The 26,602-nt window shown below is 35.9% G+C and overlaps 1 protein-coding gene and 1 pseudogene across 13 annotated transcripts in view; both read left to right on the top strand.

Moving 5' to 3' along the window:
* FAM135A (family with sequence similarity 135 member A) overlaps positions 1-26,602 on the top strand; it is a 133,821-nt gene that overhangs the window by 70,480 nt on the left and 36,739 nt on the right. For 12 of the 13 annotated variants that reach the window (XM_077999779.1, XM_077999776.1, XM_015136673.3 and 9 more), the window contains 3 exons: positions 3,334-3,489; positions 24,895-24,968; positions 26,343-26,497. In XM_077999779.1, the coding sequence (XP_077855905.1) occupies positions 3,334-3,489; positions 24,895-24,968; positions 26,343-26,497 (385 nt within the window). Of the gene's footprint in view, positions 1-3,333; positions 3,490-6,922; positions 7,227-24,894; positions 24,969-26,342; positions 26,498-26,602 lie in introns of those variants that run through there. The other variant, XM_077999778.1, reaches the window with a different exon arrangement.
* LOC114677858 (U7 small nuclear RNA) lies at positions 15,660-15,714 on the top strand (annotated as a pseudogene).

The raw sequence follows: 26,602 nt of genomic DNA, 5'->3' as shown, positions 1-26,602 counted from the left end.
GGTTTTTCATGTCTCTGTCTCCTTCAGTTCTGCTCTGATTTTAGTTATTTCTTGTCTTCTGCTAGCTTTTGAATTTGTTTGCTCTTGCTTCTATAATTCTTTTAATTGTGATGTTATGGTGTCGATTTTAGATCTTTTCAACTTTCTGATGTGGGCATTTAGTGCTGTAAATTTCCCTGTTAACATTGCTTTTGCTGTGTCCCAGAGATTCTGGTACATTGTCTCTTTGTTCTCATTGGTTTCAAAGAACTTCTTTATTTCTACCTTAATTTCGTTATTTACCCAGTAGTCATTCAGGAGCAGGTTGTTCAGTTTCCACGTAGTTCTACAGCTTTGAGTGAGTTTCTTAATCCTGAGTTATAATTTGATTGCACTGTGGTGTGAGAGACTGTTTATTATGATTTCCATTCTTTTGCAGTTGCTGAGGGGTGTTTTACTTCCAATTATGTAATCGATTTTAGTGCTATGTGGCACTGAGAAGAATGTATATTCTATTCATTTGGGGTGAAGAGTTCTGTAGATGTCTACTAGGTCCACCTGGTCCAGAGCTGAGTTCAAGTCCTGAATATCCTTGTTGATTGCCTGTCTCGTTGATCTGTCTAATAATGACAGTGGGATGTTAAAGACTCCTACTATTATTGTGTGGGAGTCTAAGTCTCTTTGTAGGTCTCTAATAACTTGCTTTATGAATCTGGGTTCTCTTGTATTGGATGCATATATATTTTGGATAGTTAGCTCTTGTTGAATTTATCCCTTTACCTTTATGCCCTTCTTTGTCTTTTTTTTCATCTTTGTTGGTTTACAATCTGTTTTATCAGAGACTAGGATTGCATCCCCTGCTTTTTTTTTCTTTTTTTTTCTTTCTTTTTTTTTTTTCCTTTTGCTTTCCACTTGCTTGGTGAATATTCCTCCATCCCTTTATTTTGAGCCTATATGTGTCTTTGCACATGAGATGGGTCTCCTGAATACAGCCCACCAATGGGTCTTGACTCTTTATCCAATTTGCCAGTCTGTATTTTTAATTGTAGCATTTAGTCTATTTACATTTAAGGTTAATATTGTTACCTATTAATTTGATCTTGTCATCATGATACTAGCTGGTTATTTTGCCCATTAGTCAATGCAGTTTCTTTATAGTGTCATTGGTCTTTATATTTTGGTGTGTTTTTACAGTGGCTGGTACTGGTTTTCCTTTACATATTCATTGCTTCCTTCAGGAGCTCTTGTAAGACAGGCCTGATGACAAAATCCCTCAGCATTTCCTTGTCTGTAAAGGATTTTATTTTTCCTTCACTTATGAAGCTTTTTGGTTGGATATGAAATTCTGGGTTGAAAATGCTTTTCTTTTGATAATGTTGAATATCGGCCCCCACTCTCTTCTGGCATACAGGGTTTCTGCAGAGAGCTCTGCAATTATTCTGATGGGCTTCCCTTTGTAGTAACCTGATCTTTCTCTCTGGCTGCCCTTAGCATTTTTTCCTTGATTTCAACCTTGGAGAATCTGAAGATTATGTGTTCTTGGGGTTGCTCTTCCTGAGGAGAATCTTAGTGGTGTTCTCTGTATTTCCTGAGTTTGAATATTGGCCTGTCATGCTAGGTTAGGGAAGTTCTCCTGGATAATATCCTGAAGTGTGTTTTCCATCTTGGTTCCATTCTCCCTGTCACTTTCAGAGCTGGTGCACTGTGCTTGGAGAATCCCTCTTGTCAGGATCAGCTGCTCTCTTCAGAGCCAGCAGGCAGGAACGATTAAATCCGCTGAAGCTGCACCCACAGCTGTCCCTTCCCCTAGGGGCTCTCTCCCAGGGAGATAGGAGTTTATCTGTAAGCCGCTGACTGGGGCTGTTACCCTTTATTCAATGATGCCCTGCTCAGTGAGGAGGAATCTAGAGAAGCAGTCTGGCCGCAGCTGCTTTGCCGCGCTGTGATGAGTTCTACCCGGTCTAAATCTTCCAGCCTCCTTAGCACTGTCAGTGGAAAACCACCTACTAAAGCCTCAGTAATAACAGACGCCCCTCCCTTACCAAGCTTGATCTTCCCCAGTCGACTTCGGACTGCTGTGCTGGCAGCGAGAATTTCAAGCCATTGATTCCTAGCTTGCTGGGCTCGGTGGGAGTGGGACCCGCTGAGCGAGACCACCTGGCTCCCTGGCTTCAGCCTCCTTTGCGGGGGAGTGAACGGTTCTGTCTTGCTGGGGTTCCAGGCACCACTGGGGTATGAAAAAAACTCCTTCAGCTACCTCAGTGTCTGCCCAAACAACTGCCCACTTTTGTGCTTGTAACCCAGGGTCCTGGTGGTGTAGGCACATGAGGGAACCTCCTGATCTGCAGATTGCAAAAACTGCGGGAAAAGCATAGTGATCTGGCTGGATAGCACAGCCCTCATGGCTTTCCTTGGCTGGGGGAGGGAGGTTCCCTGGTTTCTGGTACTTCCCAGGTGAAGCAACGCCCCACCCTACTTCTACTCACCCTCTGTGGGTTGGACTCACTGCCTAACCAGTCCCAATGAGATGAACTGGGTACCTCAGTTGAAAATGCAGAAATCACCCACCTTCTGCATTGGTGTCACTGGGAGCTGCAGACTGGAGCTATTCCTATTCGGCCATCTTCTGATCATGTCCTAATAACAGTATTTTATAATAGTTTGTTTACCTGCTTTTCTCTCCTCACTAGACCGTGAACTTCTCATATTAATCTTTGTATCTCTAGAATCTAGGCCATTAGCATTTAAAATGTGTTCAGTAAATAGCAAGTGAGTGAATTGTTAGAAATGAAAAAAAAAATAAGTGTTTGACAACTCTGTAAAAGGATTACTCACAAGTGAAGTAGAACCTAAGAACATAGGAGTAAGAGAAAAGGACTACTTCAGAAAGTATCTCAATTTTTTCTAAGGAGTCATAGATATTTTAAGTATTTTTCTTAGCTGGTTGAGGAAAAATCTTAAGAATATATTACCTTTCAAAAAAATTATAACTCTCATCATTATTTGAATACTGTGTTTAAAATTCCCAATATTTTGATGTTAGAACCTGATCATTCTCTATAGCATCCGAATTTGTCATTTTAGTTTACAATTGACATTATTTCAGTTAACAAGACATCTTAGATATTGAAATATTGGTTAAGTTGTTGAAAATGGCTTCAGTAACTATCAGGTAATTGAAAAACCATTGTCAATTGATCTTTCTCTCTCTACACACATGTGCGTGCACATACAAATGCACATTTCTTTTTTTAAATCACAAATTTGCCTTTGTATTAATATTCTCAGTAACATATTTAAGTATGTTATATTAAATCTTGGGAAACAGTGAAATTTTTTTTCTTTTAATTTCAGAAAATAGAGAATCCTGATGAACTGGCAGAACTTATCAATATGAATCTTGCACAACTTTGCTCACTTTTGATGGCTTTATGGGGACAGTTTCTGGAAGTTATAACACTACACGAAGAACTAAGAATATTATTAGCACAAGAGCACCATACTTTGAGGGTAAGTTAAAGAGAAGTGATTTTAGAGCATTTTAATGAGTATTATTTACCTTTAGAAAATTTTTATGAAAACAAACCTGATTTTTACCTATATATTGATAAATCAGAAGACATTTATCATAATGTTATTGTTTGACTTCCAAAATTAATAATAGAATGGAACAATACAGTTAAGCATATGACCTGTTTCAATCACAATCTCTGCTGCTAAGAAAAACCACCTAAAAGTAAGTAAAATAGGAAAATATATGATACAGAATAGCCCCTGGAACCTAAGAATAGGAATTAATAGCCAAGCTTCATTAGGGACAGGAATCAGGAACTAGAGAGCTATCTCAAACTTAGTCTTCCTCTTCTCCTTTTCCTTCCCTTTTTCTCTCTATCACTGACCTAATAAAGGAATGTGTATTATAAACTTGGCAAGATGGAGGGGGCAGTCCACACATTACACATATATGTTAGCTGTAGACCTAGTATGGACATTATGCAGGAATTTCTATGCAATTTTATTGTATAGCATCTAAAGAGATTTTACATGTTAAATAACTATCTTTCCATCTTTTTTCCTTATATACTCTGCATGCACCCTGATTTTACCTTACAGACTAGGGGTTCCTCCAAACATCATTAATTTCTTTTCCTTTTTAAAAAAAATTTTCTTAATTATAAAACATAACATATAGTCAGTCAGAAAATGCATGCAACAGGCACATTTTATCAAATAATTAAAAGCATACACCCTTTCAGTTATTATGCAGATCAAGAAGTAGAATACTCTCAATACTACAGATGTTTGCTCTGTGTCTTTTCCACTTACTATACCCTTCCTAATACTTAGAAGTAATCACTATCCTGTCTTTTGTAGATGATGAGTTCCTTACTTCTCTTTTAGTTTTATTATCTATGTATGCATGTTAAATAGTGGAGGTTGTTTCCACCTGTTATTGAATTCTATATAGATGAAATTGTACAGTAGTGTTCTTCTGTATCTTGCTTTTTCACTCAAGACATTAGAAGATTAATCCGTCTTTTTTGACAGTACCTGTAGATTGTTCATTATCATTGCTGTAATATATCTCCATTTGAATATATCCACATTTGTTTATCTGTTCTACTGTTGATAGATACTTGGATTACTTCTAACTTGTAGTAGCTATTACAAACCAAACTGCTATGAACATTCTTGTGTATATGTCCTGGCATACCAGTTCATCTGAAATACCTACCTGTGAGGGAAATTGCTGAGTCATAGGGTATGCATAACTTCAATTTTACTAGCTAATGTGACAGTTTTCAGAGTTGTACCAATTTTTACTCCCACCAGCACAGTTTGTTACTCCACATACTCTCCAATTCTTGATACTGGCAAGCTCTTTAAACTTTGCCAAACTGATAGATGTGAAATGGTATATTATTGAGGCTTTAATTTGCATTTCTCTGATTACCCATGTGGTTGAGCACTGCTTTGTGTGATTACTGGTTATGCAGGTTTGCCCCATATGAAATGCCTATTCTAATCTTTTGCCCATTTCTAATAAGATTACTTTTTTCTTCTTTATTTCTAATGCTTTTCTGTGTCCTTTGTTATGTGTTTTTACTAATAGAGCCTCTCTCATTCATGGTTTATTGTTTTCATTGATTTTATATTGTTTTTTAATGAACTGGAGGTCTTAATTTTAGAATAGAAGGAAACTAAGAGAAAGGCCAGACATGGACATAGCCATTTTTGGACATAACATATGTGGATCAGTGAGATTTTTCAATAAATGATGTTTGAGACAATTGAGTATCCATGTGGTAAATATTAAATAAAATTCAGTTCCAAGTGGATTGAAGATTTAAATGTGAAAGGCAAAACTGTAAAGCTTCTAAAGTATAATCAGAAACTTACAGAAGACTTTAAAAAGTTGGCCGGGAGTGGTGGCTCACACCTGGAATCCCGGCACTTTCGGAGGCCAAAGCAGGTGGATCACCTGAGGTCAGGAGTTCAAGACCAGCCTGGCCAACATGGTGAAACCCCATCTCTACTAAAAATACAGAAAGTATCCAGGTATGGTGGCAAGTGCCTGTAGTCCCAGCTACTTGGGAGGCTGAGGCAGTGGTAGAGGTGGAGGTTGCAGTGAGCTGAGATTACACCACTGTACTCCAGCCTGGGCAACAAGAGTGAAACTCCATCTCAAAAAAAAGAAAAAAAAAAAAAAAAAGGTAATGCAGAGTACTTCTATATAATTTTCATCAGAATCACAAATCAGCATTTGGGCACATTTGCTTTATCATTGCCTCTTTTTTGTAGGTAGATACACATGTAAATATGCATACATATATACTTACATTGTTTTTCCTGAGCAATATGATGATTATAGACATAGTATTCTTTTATGATTAAGTACTTCAGCACATATATTCTAAGAATAAGGACATTCTCTTAGTTAACCAATACACTGATCTACTTTAGAAAATTTTATATTGATACAATACTGATATTTAATGTATGGCCCATATTTAAGTTTTACCAATCATCTTACTAATGTTTTGCATAACAGCTTTTTCCAAGATCAAATTCAGGATCACATTGAATTCAGTTTTCATGTTCCTTTACTCATTTAATCGGGATGAATTCCTTATCTTTGCATGACCTTGACTTTTCAGAGTATTGGCCAGTAAGTTTGTGAACTATTCTTCAGTTTGGGTTTGTATTATATTTCCCAGTGATTAGATTAAGATGACACAGTACTGGGGGATATTACAGTTTTTTTCAATCAGTTTTGGTAAATTACATTTTTCGAGGAGTTTGCCCATTCTAAGTTTTTTTAATTTATAGACATCAAGTAGTTCATAGTATCCTTCAGTTATCTTTTTAATATCTACAATATCTAATGTTTTCTAGTTTCATTCCTGATTTTATTTTAGTTTCTAGTTGTTTGTGCCTTCACTCTTTTTTTCTTGAATTGTCTCACCAGAACTTTGTTATTTTATTTGTCTTTTCAAAAAAGCAATTTTTGGTGGTGGTAATTTTCTCCCTGTGTGTTTTGTTTTGTTTCATTATTTTTGCTATATTGTAGCAAATAGGATCCATATATAAAATACTGTTGTTTTATAGGACTTTTTCTTAGAAGTTATTTATTAAAGATCAATCACCTTCTCTAAAGGGCTAAATAAAAAGGATTCTACAATGGATGAAATAGCGTAATCACTGTATTCAACTTACTAATGGTCTGGCATCATCTTAATGTAGCAATTTAGAATGAATAACATAATGAATGGAATGTGTTTTTTCCGGCAATTTTCATGAACATCATTTCTCATTACCAAGATTTTGAATAACAATGAATTATGGTAATAGTACCAGAAAGGTAGCCAGTTTTCAGGGTAAATTAAAGTGACGTTGATAAGCATTAAAGGATCTCACTGACATTCTTTTTTTGGAAATTTAGGACTCTGACAAGACTTGAAAGCCAGTCCACCTCTATAGAGAGGTGAGGTGAATGCATACCAATACCTCAGGCAAAGTTTTCTTGAAAAGTATGTCAGAATACACAACCAGCGACCCAGTTTTCTATGCTGTAGAACAAGAATCAGCTTTTTCTGTTAAGGACCAAATGGTAAACATTTTGGGCTTTGGGAGCCACACATTTTTGTCTTAACTACTCAACTCTGTTGTAACATGAAAGCCGCCATGGATGGTATATGAATAAGTGAATGTGGCTGTGTTTCAATAAAGTTTTATTTACAAAAACAGGTGTTGGGCCAGATTTGGTTCTCAGGCTGTAGTTTGCCAACCCCTGCATTATAAAACTAAGAGGAGAGTTGACACCTCTTCCACAAAATAAAAGTCTGTTCGAAGGTTATTTTTAGTGACCAGTAGAAGTAAAGGCCAGTAGCAAGAAATAGTTTTACATGGGAAAGGTAATCTTCAGGGTATTTTTTTCTCTTTTTTTTTTTGTTTTTTCTTTTCTTTTTTTTTTTTTTTTTTTTTTAATATGTTTTTATTTAGTTCCCACAAGCAGACAGGGCTTTTTTTTTTTTTTTTAACTATGTGTTACTAGAGAAAAATATTATAGTTCCATTAAATTGTTCTGTTTGTGTCACCTGATTGGAAGTTCTGGGAAGAGAATGTTTGCAAGGATTAGATGCAACTTTATAGCTTGATATTCAATGGGAAAGAAACTGTTCTGGGTGGAATAGGAACAAGAAGGTAAACTTAAAAGAGCAGCTGGTGAACACAACTTTGAGAAGAAAGGACAAAGAAAGGGGACCAAGACAAAAATCAGGTTTGTGGAAAACTAGAATACCAAAGGTAAACTTTGGAATTTTACCTAGAGCTTCCCTTTTCTCACCCCATTCCAGATACCAGGATAGGGCCTATTTTAATTCCTAAATGAATCATGGAAGGATAATAAAGACAAAATAAGAGAATGTCCTAATGTTACTCAAGCAGGAATAAGCCTTGCCCTGCCTTGCTGTGTATCACAAAAACTGTGGCCATGGTAGCATATTGTGTTATCTCGCTCCCATTTATGCAATTCAGGAGGAACTTCGCTAATAAAGTATCTTGTTCTTCTGAGAATACATTGCTAAGCCTACAGGAACTGAGGTAGTCTAAAGGTCATTCAGTGTTTGTACAGGGACAGACTTAGCTACAATAAAGTATATAGGCTGCCTGATAACGAATTCAGAAGCAGCACTATTGAGCTAAGTCGCAGAAATAAACCTTGATATGAAATCTCTCCTTATTGGTGTGAAAGCAAATTATGAAGCAAAGAGTTGGACTAAAAAGAGGAAATGTAAATCCATACTTGAAAAGAACAATTTAATAAATTAGTTTTATACCAGTTCAACCATATTCTTTAATATTCAGATCCAGTGATTTCAGGTTTTCAAATTTTTGGCGAATTAAGGCATCCAAACTTGTTGAGCTTCTGTAGTCATATGCCATACGCATTCATGCTACATCATAGAGACTATTGTGTGTGAATTACAGGTGCCCCATACTAATTAAAAAGATAAAATATTTATGATAAGTGAATGATGTTTGTGTCATTTCAAACTAAAATGGAATGATCAAGTGGGACAACTTATATAAAAAGCAAAAAAAAATCTGAAATCATCCTGAATTTTATGTGTCAAGAACTGTAAAGAATCTTGAGATTTTGCCCTCCTAATTACATGCCAATAAGTTAGCCTATCATAAATTGATTCATGTATAGCAGCAGAAAACATGAGACAAAGGACCTTATTAATGGTAATATTATCATTTGTTCTCTTTCCTTGAGCCCAGATTTCCACAGCCCAACATAAAAAAGGCCAGGCTTATGCTAGTGGATTGCAATACAGGAGAAAAATTCTGTGCTTAGGGATCCAAAATATTTTATAATAGATAGCAAGGTTTATCGACCAATGCTGTAACCTGTTCTTTGCTCCAAAGGGAGACATATCTCTGTTTTCCCAGGCTTTTCTCTAATATGAACATCCTTGAAAAGATAGTCTGTAACAAAGACAGTCAGGGTTTCTGCTCACAAACCTTTCAGAAATGCAAGAGACGCATGAAGAATTGTCTCTCAACACTATGTCTTATAGAGAACTTGCTTTCATTGCAGTTTATTTCCTCAATAATTTTACTGATCTTTATTGCTAGTGCTTCCAAAGATACCTCTTGTTGTGTTATAATGCTTCCCATTATAACATCAGAGATGCCATATTTAATATTGATTGTAACTTGTGTCTGGAATTATAAGTCCAGTATTAGGGAAATAATATATTCAGTTTGCAGATCAGAGAGCCAGATTTTGTGCTTTGTGCTAACATTGCTGACTTAAACAAGCTTTTGTTAGGGTTAGTGGAGTCAAAGTAACAGTTGATTTCACATTCTTTCAGAGACATGTTAACCATCAGCTTGTATAAATCTTTAGTTCTATTATGCCAGATGTTTATAAATAAAGATCCTGCAGCCAAATACATAGGGTTGCCAGATGAAATGCAGAGTGCCCAGTTAAATTGGAATTTCAGGTAAATAGTAAATGATATTTCAATATATCTGGTGCAACCCTATCAAATAACATACTTAAAGCATCAAAGGGTTTAACTGTGTTTTACATATTGTTGTATGTGAAGTATTAATATATCTTAGATACAGAAAAGAATTCCTTGGTCAAGAAGAAAACAAATTTCAAGCTTATTCTTATGTGGAAGCAGGGCCTTTTGGAAACATATGGCTTTACTTAAAATGCATGCACTATTATTTATGGTTCTAACCTAGAGCAAAAAAATCCAAGTTGATATGGTGACTCTGCTATTCAGTTACTTAGTATTCTGTAATACTGCTCATTTAAATTCATCACATTAACATGTCTTTCCTGGCTGGACATAGTGGCTTACACTTGTAATCCCAGCACTTTCGAAGGTGGAGGTGGGAGGATCACTTGAGGCTGGGAGTTTACAACCAGTCTGAGCAACATAGTGAGATCCTGTCTCTATTAAAAAAAAATTGTGTCTTTCCTTGAACTATAAAATGGAACTCTGCTTCTATGAGGTTAGCCTCTTTTTTCTTTGTCTAACTTCTCTCCCACCTTGTAGTTGCCTGTTTATGTTTTTTGTTGTTGTTGTTGTTGTTGTTGTTTTTGAGATGGAGTCTTGCTCTGTCGCCCAGGCTGGAGTGCAGTGGCCGGATATCGGCTCACTGCAAGCTCTGCCTCCTGGGTTCACGCCATTCTCCTGCCTCAGCCTCCTGAGTAGCTGGGACTACAGGCGCCCGCCACCTCGCCCGGCTATTTTTTTGTATTTTTTAGTAGAGACGGGGTTTCACCGTGTTAGCCAGGATGGTCTCGATCTCCTGACCTCGTGATCCGCCCGTCTCAGCCTCCCAAAGTGCTGGGATTACAGGCTTGAGCCACCGCACCCGGCCGCCTGTTTATGTTGTTGAGTTCATAGCAACAGGTTTGTTACTAATACTTTATTGAAATTACGGTAATTCTTCCAGGACCACTGCCTGTAAGCCCAAGAATTCATCTAAAAATTGAAAGGAGACCTTCATAGATGGATAAACTATATTGTGCTCTTGGAAATGAAAAGTTTTGTTTGTTTGTTTTTCCCACAGAATGTTTATAGACGGACCATAGTAATTTATTTGTATTTTTACTTAATAAACATGTGTATAGCAATTATTATCTGTGTAAGGCACTAATTGCTTTATAAATGTTAACTCATTTAATCATCAGTACAATCTCATGAAGTAAATACTTTGTCATTCCCATTTTATAAAAGAAATATTGAGGTTATAGAAAGGTGAAATAACAGCCAAAGTTGCATGACTTGTACATGGTAGTGACTGGATGGGAACCCAAGCAGTAGATGCAGACCTGATATTTCTACATTTCATCTCTTTCCCATGAATTTGCAAAATATTAAAAATGAAATGTAAGTTAAGACTTCAAACAAAATAGTAGTACAAACTTGTAACATTAGAATACCATTTATTATGATGCTGGTTTGCTATACTGTTTATGTTTTACAAGCAAAGAGAAATACAATCTCAAACGTAGTTTTCAGTACAACTTGGTGGTATAAAATATAGTTTTGGATTTTTTTCCAATTGAATTAGAGAACATGCCATTTGCTGTATTCACTGGAATTAATCATAAAAAAAATACTGTAGAACACTAAGTATGCTGCCAATGGTCTAATAGCTAGGAAATCAAAACGTTTGTTGACAGCACCACCAAAGTAGAAGATTCAAAGGCATAGATGTTACGTAATATGACACATATAGGTAACTGTGTCTAAAGTGTAATTTTGTTGGGGAGGGCGGGGATAACAAATTTTGAGTGTAACAGATTTTATGTAACACAAATTAACCGTTAACAATTTTAATGTGTACAATTCAGTGGCATTTAATATAGTCACAGTGTTGTGTAACCATCACCTCTGTCTTATTTCAAGACATTTGCATCACTCCAAAAGGAAACCCTGTACACAGTAAGGAATCACTCCCATGTCCCCTTTCCCCATTCCCTGGCAAGGGTTAGTCTCATTTACTGATCTTGGATGTTTCATATAAATGTAATCATACAACATTTTGTATCTGGTTTGTTTCACTTAGAATAATGTACCAAGTTTCATCCATGTTTTACATGTATCCATATAATGATTTCTTTTTTTATTATACTTTAAGTTCTGGGGTACATGTAAACAACATGCTGGTTTGTTACGTATGTATACTTGTGCCATGTTGATGTGCTGCACCCATCAACTCGTCAGCACCCATCAGCTCGTCATTTACATCAGGTATAACTCCCAATGCAATCCCTCCCCCCCTCCTCCTCCCCATAATAGGCCCCGGTGTGTGATGTTCCCCTTCCCGAGTCCAAGTGATCTCATTGTTCAATTCCCACCTATGAGTGAGAACATGCGGTATTTGGTTTTCTGTTCTTGCAATAGTTTGCTGAGAATGATGGTTTCCAGCTGCATCCATGTCCCTACAAAGGACACAAACTCATCCTTTTTTATGGCTGCATAGTATTCCATGGTGTATATGTGCCACATTTTCTTAATCCAGTCTGTCACTGATGGACATTTGGGTTGATTCCAAGTCTTTCCTATTGTGAATAGTGCCGCAATGAACATACGTGTGCATGTGTCTTTATAGCAGCATGATTTATAATCCTTTAGGTATATACCCAGTAATGGGATGGCTGGGTCATATGGTACTTCTAGTTCTAGATCCTGGAGGAATCGCCATACTGTTTTCCATAATGGTTGAACTAGTTTACAGTCCCACCAACAGTGTAAAAGAGTTCCTATTTCTCCACATCCTCTCCAGCACCTGTTGTTTCCTGACTTTTTAATGATTGCCATTCTAACTGGTGTGAGATGGTATCTCATTGTGGTTTTGATTTGCATTTCTCTGATGGCCAGTGATGACGAGCATTTTTTCATGTGTCTGTTGGCTGCATGAATGTCTTCTTTTGAGAAATGTCTGTTCATATCCTTTGCCCACTTTTTGATGGGGTTGTTTGTTTTTTTCTTGTAAATTTGTTTAAGTTCTTTGTAGGTTCTGGATATTAGCCCTTTGTCACATGAGTAGATTGCAAAAATTTTCTCCCATTCTGTAGGTTGCCTGTTCACTCCGATGGTAGTTTCTTTTGCTGTGCAGAAGCTCTTTAGTTTAATGAGATCTCATTTGTCAATTTTGGCTTTTGCTGCCATTGCTTTTGGTGTTTTAGACATGAAGTCCTTGCCCATGCCTATGTCCTGAATGGTATTACCTGGGTTTTCTTCTAGGGTTTTTATTGTATTGGGTCTAACATTTAAGTCTCTAATCCATCTTGAATTAATTTTTGTGTGAGGAGTAAGGGAAGGATCCAGTTTCAGCTTTGTACTTATGGCTAGCCAATTTTCCCAGCACCATTTATTAAATAGGGAATCCTTTCCCCATTTCTTGTTTTTCTCAGGTTTGTCAAAGATCAGATGGCTGTAGATGTGTGGTATTATATAATGATTTATTTTTGTAGCAGAATTCCACTGTATGGGTATACTACATTATTTTATATGTTTGTCCATTGATAAACATTTGAGTTCTTTCTACCTATTGACTACTGTAAATAGTTGCTGGTATGAAAATTTGTATACAAATATTTGTTTGAATACCTGTTTTTAGTTATTTGGGGTATATACCTAGGAGTGGAATTGCTGAGTCATATGATAATTCTATGTTTAACTTTTTGAGGAACATCCTCACTGTTTTCCACAGCAGCTGCACCACCTTACATTCCCACCAGCAATGTACAAGGATTCTAATTTCTTCATATACTCAGAAACACTTGTTATATTCTGCTTTTTGTTTTAGGGTTTTTGTCATGGCCAACCTAGTAAGGGGGAGATGATATTTTCATTGTAGCTTTGATTTGCAGTACCCTAATGACTAGTGACCTTGGACACCTTTTCATATGCTTATTGACCATTCATGTATCTCCTTTATAGAAATGTATATTCACGTCCTTTCCCCATATTTTAATTGGGTCGTTTGTCTTTTTGTTGTTGAGTTTTAGTTATTTATATATTCTGGTAACTAGGCCCTTATCTGATACATAATTTGCAAATGTTTTTCTGTATTCTGTGAGTTGCTTTTTAACCCTCTTGGTAATATTCTTTGGTGCACGGGACATCAGGGCAGCAGGAAAAATCTTAAATTTTTTTTTCCCCCATTAAAAGAAATCCTGTAAATTAAGATAAATATATTTAGCAGTTATCTTCATAATAAAAAATTTTAAAGATATAACTTAACCCTTAAGAGAAAGTATTGTGCTTATAACTGCTACTAATACAGTTTTCTTGGAATAATTATTACATGCAATGGAAAAGATCCACATGGTAAGGGGGGGAGAAAAGGATTTCTAATCTCAATTTAATTAGTGTATATCTATGTTACCATAGATTCTCATGCTTGATATCAGGATATATTTGATGTTTTTTAAAAATTGAGAGTCCTCAGAGAGACTAAAGCCCAGAAACTTTATATTCAGGAGATCTAGGTTGTATAAACACTTATACAGTCTTGTGTTACTTAATGATTAGGATACTTTCTGGAAAATGCATTGTTAGGTGATTTCATCATTGTGTGAACATCACAGAGTATACTACCCAAAGCTAGATAGTATAGTCTGCTACACTAGATAGTATACAGCCTGTTGCTCCTGTACTACAAACCTGTATAGCATGTGACTGTACTGAATACTGTAGGCAGTTGCAACACAGTGGTATTTGTGTATCCAAGCCTATCTAAACATAGAAAAAGTACAGTAAAAATATGGTATTATAATTTTAGGAAAGATCATCCTTTATGCGATCCATCATTGTCTTAAACGTCATTATGTGGAGCATGGCTGTATGAACTTATTGAATTATCATTGTAACGTATTTTGAAAACTACTCAATACTTCAAGAAAATTATTTCATTACTTCACAAAATGACTTTGTGCTGCTTTTCGGTCAGTTCCTACACCCCGTAAGCAACTACTGTCTTGATTAGAAATAGAATTTTCATTTGCTTCATTCAACATAATTTCTTTTAGATTAGTCCATGTTGTTGTATATATTTGTAGTTCATTTCTCTTTATTGTCGAGGAGTATTTTATGGTGTCATATACCAGAATTCATTTATCTGTTCCTCTTGACTATTCTGAATAAAGATGCTATGAACATTCTTCTATAGATCTTTTTTGTGAACATAGGTTTTTATTTCTATTGCTTACATACATAGGAGTAAAATTGCTTAGTCATTGGGTAGATTTATCTTTAACTTAATAAAAATATTTTTTTTCCCAAAATGGCTATACAGTTTTAAACTCCTAACATTAATGTATGAGAGTTTCAGTTTTTCCACATGCTTGTATTGTTTGGTGTCATTAGTCTTTACCTACTATAGTAGGGGTAAAGTGGAATTTCATTACGGTTTTATTTTGCATTTCTCTGCTGACTCCTGATATTGAGGGTTTTGTTATGACTTTAGTTTTGCAAAATGTTAAATTAGGTTGCCTTTTATTACTGACTTATTAAGAATATTTATATATATTCTAGTTACAGGTCCATTGTCAAACATATTTATTAAATTCTCCTAGTCTGAGGTTTATATTTTCATTTTCTCAGTGATATATTTTGATGAGACTATCTAAGTACAATTTATCTTTTTTTTTCTTTTATGTTTAGTGCTTTTGTGTCCTAAAAAATCTTTGCCCAAGTCGTGAAAAATATTATTTTGTATTTATTTTAGAGAGCATTGGAATTATAGATCTTACATTTAGGACCATGGGTCATCTTGAATTAATTTTTTAATTTGGTATGAGGTGTACGGGTCAAGATTCTTTTTCTTTTTTTTTTTTTTCTGTTCAGGTTTTTGGCATCATTTATTGAAAAGATTTTTCTTTCTCTAGAATTGCCTTAAAATCTTTGTTGAAAATCAATTGACTAATAAGCATGAGTCTATTTCTTCACCTTTTTTCCTGTTCCATTGGCCTGTTGTGCATCTCTATGTTAATAAATACCATGCTAACTTTATTGTTGTAATATTATACTAAGTCTTGCAGCCAGGTAATGGCCTAAGTCCTCCAAGGTTTTCTTCTTTTTTGAGATTGTTTTGGCTATTCTAGATCTCTTGCAATTCTATATAAATTTTAAATCAAGTGTTAACAGCTCTTTTAGAATTCGTCTTGCTGGCTTTTATTGGAAAACCTTTCCTCCAAAGAAAATTTTAAATCATGTCAGTTTCTCTATTTTTTTTAATCCTCTTGGAATTTCAGTTTACATTAAGTAAAATCTATAGATCAATTTAGGGACAATTACCTCTTTAACCATATTGATTCAGACAATTTGTGAGCATGATATAGCTTTCTATTTAGCTCCCCATTTATTTAGACCTTCAATTTCTCTAAAATCTGCTTTTGTAGTTTTTATGCCTTAAGTTTACTCATAAGCATTTTATATTATCTGATACTATTATAAATGGTTTTAAAATTTTATTTTCCAAATAGATGCTACTAGGATATAGAAGTATAATTGATTTTTGCATATTGACCTTTTACTGTATTGCTTTGCTAAATTTTTTAGGTAGAGTATTCTATAAATCTCAGTCAGCTCAAGTTGGTCGATAGCATTGTTTAACCTTGGATTGACAGATTCCCCCCTCTGTTTGAGTACCTTAAAAAGTACCATTATCTTCTGGCCTCTGTAGTCTGATTAAACTTTGTAGTTTATACTATTGTTTATACTATCTCTGTAGTTTATACTATTATTTATACTCAGTTATTTATACTATTTTTCCCCTCTGGCTGCCTTTAGGATTTTTCACCTTGTCTTTGTTTTCCAGCAGTTTGACTATGATATGCCTTGTTGGAGTTTTGTTGTTTTTGTTGTTTGGTTTTTTGTATTTATCTTGCTTAGGATTTGCTGACATCCTTGGGACTCTAGGTTATTTTTACCAGTTTTAAAGAAATTTGCTATTATATCTTCAGATATATTTTCTGCCCCATTTCTTTCCCTCTCTTCTCCCTCTGGTACTCTAACTATATGTATGTTATATCATTTTGATACTCTTGTTTTTCAGCAGTTTATCGTCTATGCTCTTCAGACGGAATAATTTCTGTTATTCTGTCTTCAAATTAATTAACTCTTTTCTGTAGCAAGTAATCTGCTCTTAATCTCATCTAGTAAAATTTCATTTCAGATATTAGGTATTTAACTTCTTAAATTTCCATTTGGTTGTCTTCATGTGTAATAGTTCCATTTTTATGCTGAGAAGCCCTGTCTGTTTACTGTTTATGACCAGCTTCTTTCAGTCACTGGGCAATTTATAATCATTGTTTAAAAGTGCTTGCTTAGAATTCTAGTTTCTGATCCAGCATGTAAGAGCTTTGGAAGTTGTTACTCCCATCCTAACCAGAAGAAAGCTGAACGAACTGAAAAATCAACAACTCTTCTTAGATTTATCAGAGAATTAAGGTCACAGGCAAATTCCTGTCCCCAAAATTGGTGAGTCAGATAGCCAGTTACAGAGAATTCCATCTTAATAGAACAAAAACACGGCCGGGCGCGGTGGCTCAAGCCTGTAATCCCAGGACTTTGGGAGGCCGAGACGGGCGGATCACGAGGTCGGGAGATCGAGACCATCCTGGCTAACACGGTGAAACCCCGTCTCTATTAAAAAAAATACAAAAAACTAGCCAGGCGAGGTGGCGGGCGCCTGTAGTCCCAGCTACTCGGGAGGCTGAGGCAGGAGAATGGCGGGAACCCGGGAGGCGGAGCTTGCAGTGAGCTGAGACCCGGCCACTGCACTCCAGCCTGGGAGACAGAGCGAGACTCCGTCTCAAAAAAAAAAAAAAAAAAAGAACAAAAACCCATGAACAGAAATCACCACTGTAGCCAGTCCTGCAATAGGAAAACTTATAATTGATGAATTCTTGGAGACTCAGTATGGACAGATGAGTTAAAAACTCCTGGCAGGGGTGAAGGGGGTTCTTAGGGAATCCCATACTTTCATGATTTTCACTTCCAAGAGCCCTCCCAGGTTCTTTCAATGAAAATTGCAGAAAAGCCCCGCATACTTCCAGATGGTGGGGAGGGAATGTAGCCATTTTGAAATACATCCAGATCATTCTGTCCTTAACAAAATGTGCTTCAGTAGAAACTATCTTACCAGAGCCTCATTGACCTGGGGGGAAGAGAAATATCCAACTCTAGCCTTCTATATGGGGGAAATAAAATATCCATTATTATATGTTATTAGAGAATTACAAATTAAAACAAGATAACCACTGTATACCTGTAAGAATGGCTATAATCCAAAACACTGACAACAGCAAATGTTGGCAAGATGTGGAGCAACAGGAACTCCCATTCATTCCTGGTAGGAACACAAAATAGGATGGCCACTTTGGAAGACACTTTGGTAGTTTCTTACAAAACTGAACATATTCTTATCATATAATCCAGCTATCACACCCCTTGGTGTTTACCCAAATGAATTGAAAATTTATGTCCACAGAAAAACCTCCACATAAAGCAGCTTTATTCATAATTGTCAAAACTTGGAAGCAACCAAGATGTCCTTCAATAGGTAACTGGATAAACAAACTGTTGTCCATTCATACAATGGAATGTTATTTAGCAATAAAAAGAAATGATCAGTGAAGTCGTGAAAAGACATAGAGGAACCTCAAAAGCATAATGCAGGCTGAAAGAAGCCAGCTTGAAAAATCTACATATACTGTATGATTTCAACTATACGACATTCTGGAAAAAGAAAAACTATGGTGACAGCAAAAAGATCTGCGTTGTCGGGGCTCTGGGGGACAGGGAGGGACAGGTAGGTAGAGCACAGGGGATTTGGGGGGCAGTAAAAATATTCTGTATGAAACTGTAATGGTATATACATGTCATTATATATTTTTCAAACCCCATGTACCACACCAAGAGTGAACCTTAATGTAAATAATGGACTTTAATAATGATATATTAATATTGGTTCATCTGTTGAAACAAATGTACCATAGTAACACAAGATGTAAATAACAGGGAAAGCTGGATGGGTGGTGGGGGAGGAAGGGCAATATGGAAACTCTTCATACTTTCTGATCAGTTTTTCTGTAAACCTAAAACTGCTGTAAAAAAAAAAAATAAATAAAGTAACTTTTTAAAAAATTGCCTACTTATTCAGACATCTCAATTATCTTGGTGTCTGTCTATTGGCTGATTTTATCTCTTGATTGCACATTATATTTTCCTGATGCTTCGCCTGTCTAGTGCTTGTTCCTCAGTGCTTGAAAAACTTGCTTCATGTATTTTAACCAATTTTACAGTTGTTTTCAGAAGGAAGAGGGTAAGTTCTACTCTCGTGGTCTCAGTTGACATTAAAATAGAAGTTTTCAGCCCCGGCTGTACATTTGAATTACCTGGGGAACTTTAAAAAAAGATCAGTGCTGAATGAGGTCCAGACCTAGGAAACTTTTTAAAAAGTTCTCCAAGTGATTAACGGGGTTAGGGTATTCCCTGAAGAACTACGCTAGAAACAGTGGGAGCTGAAATTTGGCCTATCCTCCTTGGAGTCCAGTTGCATCTGCCTGTGGAAGGAGCATGTTTTTGAAATTTATGCTTTAAAGCTGCTATATGGATTAGCAGGATCCTAGATTCTAATGTGTACCTATTACCCCCCAGTAAGGAAACCAGAGTGTCAGTGAATTCTTGTTAGCTTTTATTGAGATTTTAATATCATAAAATAGTATTCTCAACAGCATTGGTGAAACTTATATTCTAGTAGAGGGAAAAAGTTAGGAATAGCTTGTATAGCCATTCTTTTCCGCTTAAAGAACCTCTACAATGATGCGTTACTTACTCAAAACATTATGAAGTTTGCATTTTTAAGAAGAGATATTTATTGCTTAAACTACTTGATCTGATATTCTTTGAGTATAACTATGTGAATGTGTATTTTCTAAATAAAGTAAAAGTACTTTCTGGGAACATATTGCTTATTTATGGTATATAATTTGATACTTTTATATTTTGCAAGGTTTAGGCAGACTTCCAGTTTGACTATAAGCATAAACAAAATATTTTATCGCTTTTATGTGTATATATACAAATCATGTCTAGCACTTCCAGTAAATAAATCTGTCTAAGTGGGGAGTGGTAGCCCACACCAATAATGCTAACATTTTGGGGGCTGAGGTGGGTGGATCACTTGAGCCCAGGAGTTCAAGACCAGCCTAGGCAAGATGGGGAAACCCCATCTCTATGAAAAGTACAAGTATTAGCCAGGCATGGTGGCATGCACATCATTTTCTTTCTTTTTTTCTTTTTTTTTTTTTGAAATGGAGTTTCACTCTTGTCACCCAGGCTAGAGTACAATGACACAATCTTGGCTCACTCTAACCTCTGCCCCCCCAACTGGTTCAAGCGATTCTCCTGCCTCAGCCTCTCAAGTAGCTGGGATTACAGGCACCTGTCACCATGCCCAACTAATTTTTGTATTTTTGGTAGAGACAGGATTTGACCATGTTGGTCAGGCTAGTCTCTTAACTCCTCCCCTCAGGTGATCCACCTGCCTCGGCCTCCCAAAGTGGTGGGATTACAAGCATGAGCCCCCGTGCCCAGCCAGTAGTGTGATCTTTAATGGGTAATTTTTTTTCTTTAAATATTCTAACCATAATCTTTGATGTTACTATTGGAATTGTTTTGAAGCACCACAGTAGTGTCAATATATGACAGTGAGCTTAATACATGTTGTGTTCGTTCTGACTGTTTCACCAACTGGCATTCCCTTCATCTCTCTTCCTCTACTTGGGTCTCCACAGCAATATTTAAATTAGGTCTGTTAATATGCAATGATCTCTGAGTGTTCAAGTGAGAGGAAAAGTTGCAAGTTTCTCAGTTTAAATCAAAAGCTCGAGATGATTAAGCTTAGGGAGGAAGGCATGTTGAAAGCCAAGATAGACTGCAAGCTAGGTCTCTTGCACTAAACAGTTAGCCAACTTGTGAATGCAAAGGAAAAGTTATTGAAGGAAATTGAAATGCTTCTCTAATTGAATGATAAGAAAGTGAAACAGTCTTAGTAGTGATGTGGAAAAGGGTTGAGTGGTCTGGATAGAAGATCAACCCAGCCACAACAGTGCCTTAAGCCAAAGCCTAATCCAGAGCGGGGTCCTAACTCTTCAATTCTATGAAGGCTGAGAGGTAAGGAAGCTACAGAAGACAAATTTGAAACTAGCAGAGATTGGTTGTTGAGGTTTAAGGCAAGAAGTCTCCATAACATAAAAGGGTGAGGTACGGCAGCAGGTTCTGATGGAAAAGCTACAGCACGTTCTCCAGAAGATGAAGGTGGCTGCACTAAAAAAAAGATTTTCAATGGATATAAAACAGCCTAGTAGAAGAAAATGCCATCTAGGGCTTTCATAGCTGGAAAAGTGAAGTCAGTGCATGACTTTAAGGGGCAGGCTGGCTCTCTTGTTAGGAGCTAATGTAACCGGTTCCTTGAGGTTGAAACCAATACTCATTCACCATTCCTAAATTCTAGAACCCTTGAGAATTATGCTGAATCTATTCTGCTGTATTAACAACAAGGCCTGGATTACACCACATCTGTTTACAGCATGGTTTACTAAATATTTTAAGCCCACTGTTGAGACCTACAGTTCAGGAATAAGAAGATTCCTTTCAAAATATTATTGCTCATTAATATTACACCTACTCAGCCAAGATCTCTCATGGAGATATACAAGGAGATTAATGATGTTTCCATGCAGACTAACACAACGATCTATTCTTCAGCCCATGTGATCCATGAGTCATTTTGACTTTCAAGCCTTATTACTTAAATACGTTTTGTAAGGCGATGGCTGCCCTAGATGGTGATTCCTCTGGTGGATCTGGGCAAAAGGAAAACTTCTGGAAAAAAATCACCATTGTAGATGCCATTAAGAACATTCATGATGCAAGGAAGGAGGTCAAAATATCAACAGGAACAGAAGTTTGGAAGAGGTTGATTCTAACCCTCATAGGTAACTGTGAGGGGGTCAAGACGAATGGAGAAAAATAACTGCAGATGTGGTGGAAATAGCAAGAGAACTAGAATTAGAAGTGGAGCCTGAAGATGTGACTGAATGGCTGCAATCTCATAATCAAACTTGAATAGATGAAGAGTTGCTTCTTATGGGTGAACAGAGAAAGTGGTTTCTTGAAATAGAATCTACTGGTGAAGATGCTGTGAACATTGTTGAAATGACAACAAAAGATTTGGAATATTACACAAACTTAGTTGAAAAAGCAGTGGCAGGGTTCAAGAGGATTGACTCAATTTTGAAGTTCTACTCTGGGTAAAATGCTGTTAAACTGCATCACATGCTAGAGAGAAATCTTTTGTGAAAGGGAGAGTCAATTGATGCAGCAAACTTCATTGTTGTAATTTAAAGAAATTGCCATAGCCACCACAACCACCCTGATCAGCAGCTATCAATATCAAAGCAAGACCACCCAGCAGCAAAACCAGTCAAAGGCTCAGATGATCATTAGCATTTTTAACAATAAAATATTTTTAAAGTATACACATTGGCTTTTTTAAAAAAGGTATAATGCTGTTACACACTTAATAGACGACAGTATAGCGTAAACATAACTTTTATACACACTGGGAAACTGAAAAAATTCATGTGACTTGCTTTATTGCAATATTCACCTTATTGTGGTGGTCTGGACCCTAACCCATAATATCTCCAAGGTATGCCTATACCAAACATACTTTGGCCCTTTGATAATGATTTAGTTGTCATGAATTTTATTTAATGTGCTCAACTTTAATATACTGGTATTCCATGTTATTAAAAATGCCAGGATATTGGAATATCCATTAAAAAATCTCAAGTATTAATTTTTTATTTATTTTGTGTGATCTTTTAGAGGGGAATTCTAGGCTTTTTTTTTTTTTAAGGACGGATATTTTTTCACCACGTTCTCATTTCTTGTAACTGCCTGTGTACTTACCGCTAATTCTTCATTTTTCTTTGTCTAATTCGCTCTTTTAATGTGGTGTGGATTGGGAAAGCAAATAACTGAAACCAAGTGCAGTTGTATCAGCTAGTAAGTATAAATCAGCTTTGTAATGAAACAATTGTATGGTATTTTGCTATGAGTTAGTGCAAGGACGTAAAAAACATTTGCACAGTAAACATTTGCAAGGTGCTTATTTTTTTTCAAGGTAGCATAGGTATTAGATAATCTATCAGATATAAACCCTGCACTCAAAATTAGAAACTAATCTGAATGCACATGTATAGAATTGTAATATAAATACTGTTAGCAATTTGAACAGCATTATTATAGTGAACACAGATACAGGAGTATTTAACTGTGAAGCATTAACAAATACTTATTTTGAATGCTTGACTGTTTTCTTCCTCCTAGCTTTTGAATAATTGATGTTGCCAAATGAGTTTCTTTTTTAATTGGGCACACAAAATTCATTTTTTATAAACATAAAAAATGCATGCCAAAATACATGCATATACAAAGCAGAAATATATATATTCCCTGTATTTGAAGTTTAAATTTGTAAATTTAAAATTTTTTTTCTATGTCAAACTTTTGCCTGAAAATAAGCTGTATTGCCATCAGGTGGCAGTCATACCTTAGTTATGGCCACACACTACAGTTAATACCCTTACTTGTAATAGCTACAGCATGATAATTATGCTGAGAGTGAATTTAGAAAGAACTGCATTTGGGTGCATACAGGAAAGGAAAGATTTCTGATAACAAGGAGTCTTAATTTAGAAAGGAAAAGATAAGTGGTTTGGAGTACAAGATTTGGAGTTTCTCAAATCTTTGAATCACAGGTTTATCGCCTACTAGCTATGTTATCTTGGCCAAATAATTAACCTGTTTGTGTCTTTGTTTCCTCACCTATTAAATGAAGATAATAATCATCTAGCATTTTTGTTTTTTCTTCATCATTCAATTTGACATTGAGTTTTTATGTAGTTTAATTCAAAGAATGAGAATAAAGTTTTCAGTATAGAGACTATGAGGTAGAGTACTGTCAAGAAATGATCGTTATTGTGGGACTTAAAGAAGGTAGAGAGAGAAGGAAAAGCAGCTAGCGCCAGTTTCTTAGGTCCAGCTGCAACTGCAGGAATCCAGATAACTTAAAGATGTGTTTTTTTCATGCTTTATAGCCCCAAAGGAAATCATCTTAATAGCCAGACAGGCTGTTATTTTTTCTCATCTTTCCTTTAATGTTGGAGAGGAAAAAGAGAAATATTCGGACCACATATGAAAGTAAAGATACAGAACGCATCCTTCTCATTGATATCTTCTTTCCCCACTTCCCTCATTGACTTGTTTGTCTGAAGACCCAGGTTTATCTGCTTAGGGAAGCAAGTTTAGTAAGTCAGAAATTCATCTGGCCAGATATCGATGATAAGTAAAATAGGTCTCTGATTTGTTGGACATTTAAAACCAAAGAATCCTAGATCTTACTTTGTTTAGAAAATAATTGTAGATGTAATATAATTTCTCCTCTCTGTACTGTCCAAATAAGACATCTTTTCCAACTCCTAACTGTTGCCTAATTTTGCTGCAGTAGCTGACAAAGCTTTCCTTTCATAATTGAAAATGAAAGGGTTAAAATACAAATACAATGGAAGAAATGTTCAGCTAGATTCGACATGTATTTACCAAGTACTTGATTCTGTAATATGCCAAGCTGCATGTTTTGGGGGGATGCAAAGGTCATCAAAATATAACCTTTTTTTTTTTTTTTTTTTTTTTGAGACGGAGTTTCACTCTTGTCGCCCAGCCTAGAGTGCAGTGGTGCCATCTCGGCTCACTGCAACCCCTGCCTCCTGGGTTCAAGTGATTCTCCTGCCTCAGCCTCCCGAGTAGCTGGGATTACAGGCTCCTGCCACCATGCCCCACTAAGTTTTGTGTTTTTAGTAGAGATGGGGTTTCACCGTGTTGGCCAGGCTGGTCTCGAACTCTTGACCTCAGGTAATCCATCCGCCTCAGCCTCCCAAACTGCTGGGATTACAAGTGTGAGCCACCACGCCTGGCCCACAGCTTCTATTCTAAAGAACATTACACTTCAGGAGGGGACACAATTCATGTATATAATTATTTTAAGAAACAAGGTGGTAAAGGCTATGGTGGTAATCATAATAGCTTGTATTTATATATGCTTTCCAGATTTATTTTATTTCATGCAGTACAAAAATACATTGCTTTGGCAACACTGAAGAGGGAGAAGGGAAGTTTAATTCTGACAGGTGATTATGGAGGGCCTAATGGAGGCTGTTTCTCTCCTGACCATAAGATGCCGGATTGACTTTTTAAATATCTCACATTGTTAATATTCTCTTTTGGAATTTTTTAGGTACGCAGATTTTCTGAGGCATTCTTTTGTTTTGAGCATCCAAGAGAAGCTGCCATTGCATACCAGGAACTTCAGTGAGTAGTATAAATCCAAAATTAAAATGATTTTATTTCCTTTTACATAAGATACCTGTCTCAGAATTTATCAGTGACAGAATATACAGTATTAATATAAGAAATTAGGAGAATTTGAATTTCAGAAATCCCATCTTTAATCAAAGTAGGTTTCATCTTATGAGTTACTTCACAAAAGTCCCATACTTTACATATAAAGAAGCATAATGCACTGTATTCCTCCTTCCCTTTTTATCAGATCTACCATAATCTTGGTAGTCTCTTACAGCTTTGGCTCTAGCCTTCCATTTGGCCATATTCTGTCTGTATTTTCACAGGTCATAATTTCTTATGTTCATCCTTTTTTATTACAGATTTTCATAGATATTGTCTTCTGTAATTGTAAATGATTTACAATTAAAATATCCAGAACAAATGCCTTCTGTCTCTCCTACTGAGTAGATTTAGTCCTAGTTTCCTTTGGCATTAAAGAATATTTAGAGGACGTTATGCTGAGCAAAAAAAGCTAGACATTAAAAATTGAATACTGTATGATACTACTTATATGAAGTTATAGAATAGGCAAAACTAAGATGAAAAAAAGACAGGACAGTGGTTTTCTTGGCATTGACTTGGGCTGGATTGGGAAGACATGAGGGAACCATCTGAGTAGATGGAAATGTTCTGTATCATATATCCATTTGTCAAAATCATGCAGCTAAGATTTATATTTTAATGCATATAAATTATACCACAAAAAAAATCCTATAAATAATAATAGAGTATCAAGGTAGGTAGTGAGTGCTGATAAAAAGGGCACATGTTAATTGTTGAAGTTCAGAGGTATGTATGTGGGGTATTTTATACTATTTTTTGATTTGTTTGAAATTTTCCATAAGACAGGGTTTTCTGTTTTAATTGTTTTGTATTAGAAAATTATACATCTTGTTTTAAATAGCTGTTAATTTTATTTGTCAATATATGTTAAGTAGAAACAGTAGAAATGAAACGCGTCTTTCTCCCAGCACTAGCATCAAATAATTACTAGGCAGTTAAGCTTTTGGTATTTCTCTTATATGTGATTTGCAGCAGATTAAGAAGTTGAGACATTAAGCATGGAAACTCACTTTGAAATAAGAAAGTATAGAAGAATATAATGGAAATTACGTAAATAATTAGCAGTCTGTAATTTAATAAGTCAATAATTTATTGCCAACAAACCATCATTTTCATTTTACCAGTTTTTATCGCTGACCAAGCAGCTCTTTCATAAGAAGATTATGTCTTATAGATGGGGGATAGGAATGGAGGAGGGAAGGGGAAAGGGTAGAGTCTATAAAGGAGAGTTGGGTATAATTTCTTAAAATTACATCTGACTTAAGAAATATTTTTCAGTGCTCAGAGTCATCTACAGATGTGCACCGCTATCAAAAATACTTCCTTCTGCAGTTCTCTTCCACCCTTACCTATTGAATGTAGTGAATTAGATGGAGATCTCAATTCATTACCTATAATCTTTGAAGATAGGTATTTAGATTCAGTTACTGAAGGTAAGTGTAATCTAACTAAAATATACAAGCTATGTGTATAGTTTTCAGTATATTCTTCCTAATATACATAAAATCATTCCCTAATATGGAATAATTTTTTCCCTC

This window comes from Macaca mulatta, chromosome 4 (assembly GCF_049350105.2).
Source record: "Macaca mulatta isolate MMU2019108-1 chromosome 4, T2T-MMU8v2.0, whole genome shotgun sequence".
NCBI lineage: Eukaryota > Metazoa > Chordata > Mammalia > Primates > Cercopithecidae > Macaca > Macaca mulatta.
The sequence above is the reverse complement of the archived record's forward strand: the minus strand, read 5'-3'. Positions and strand labels throughout refer to the sequence as shown.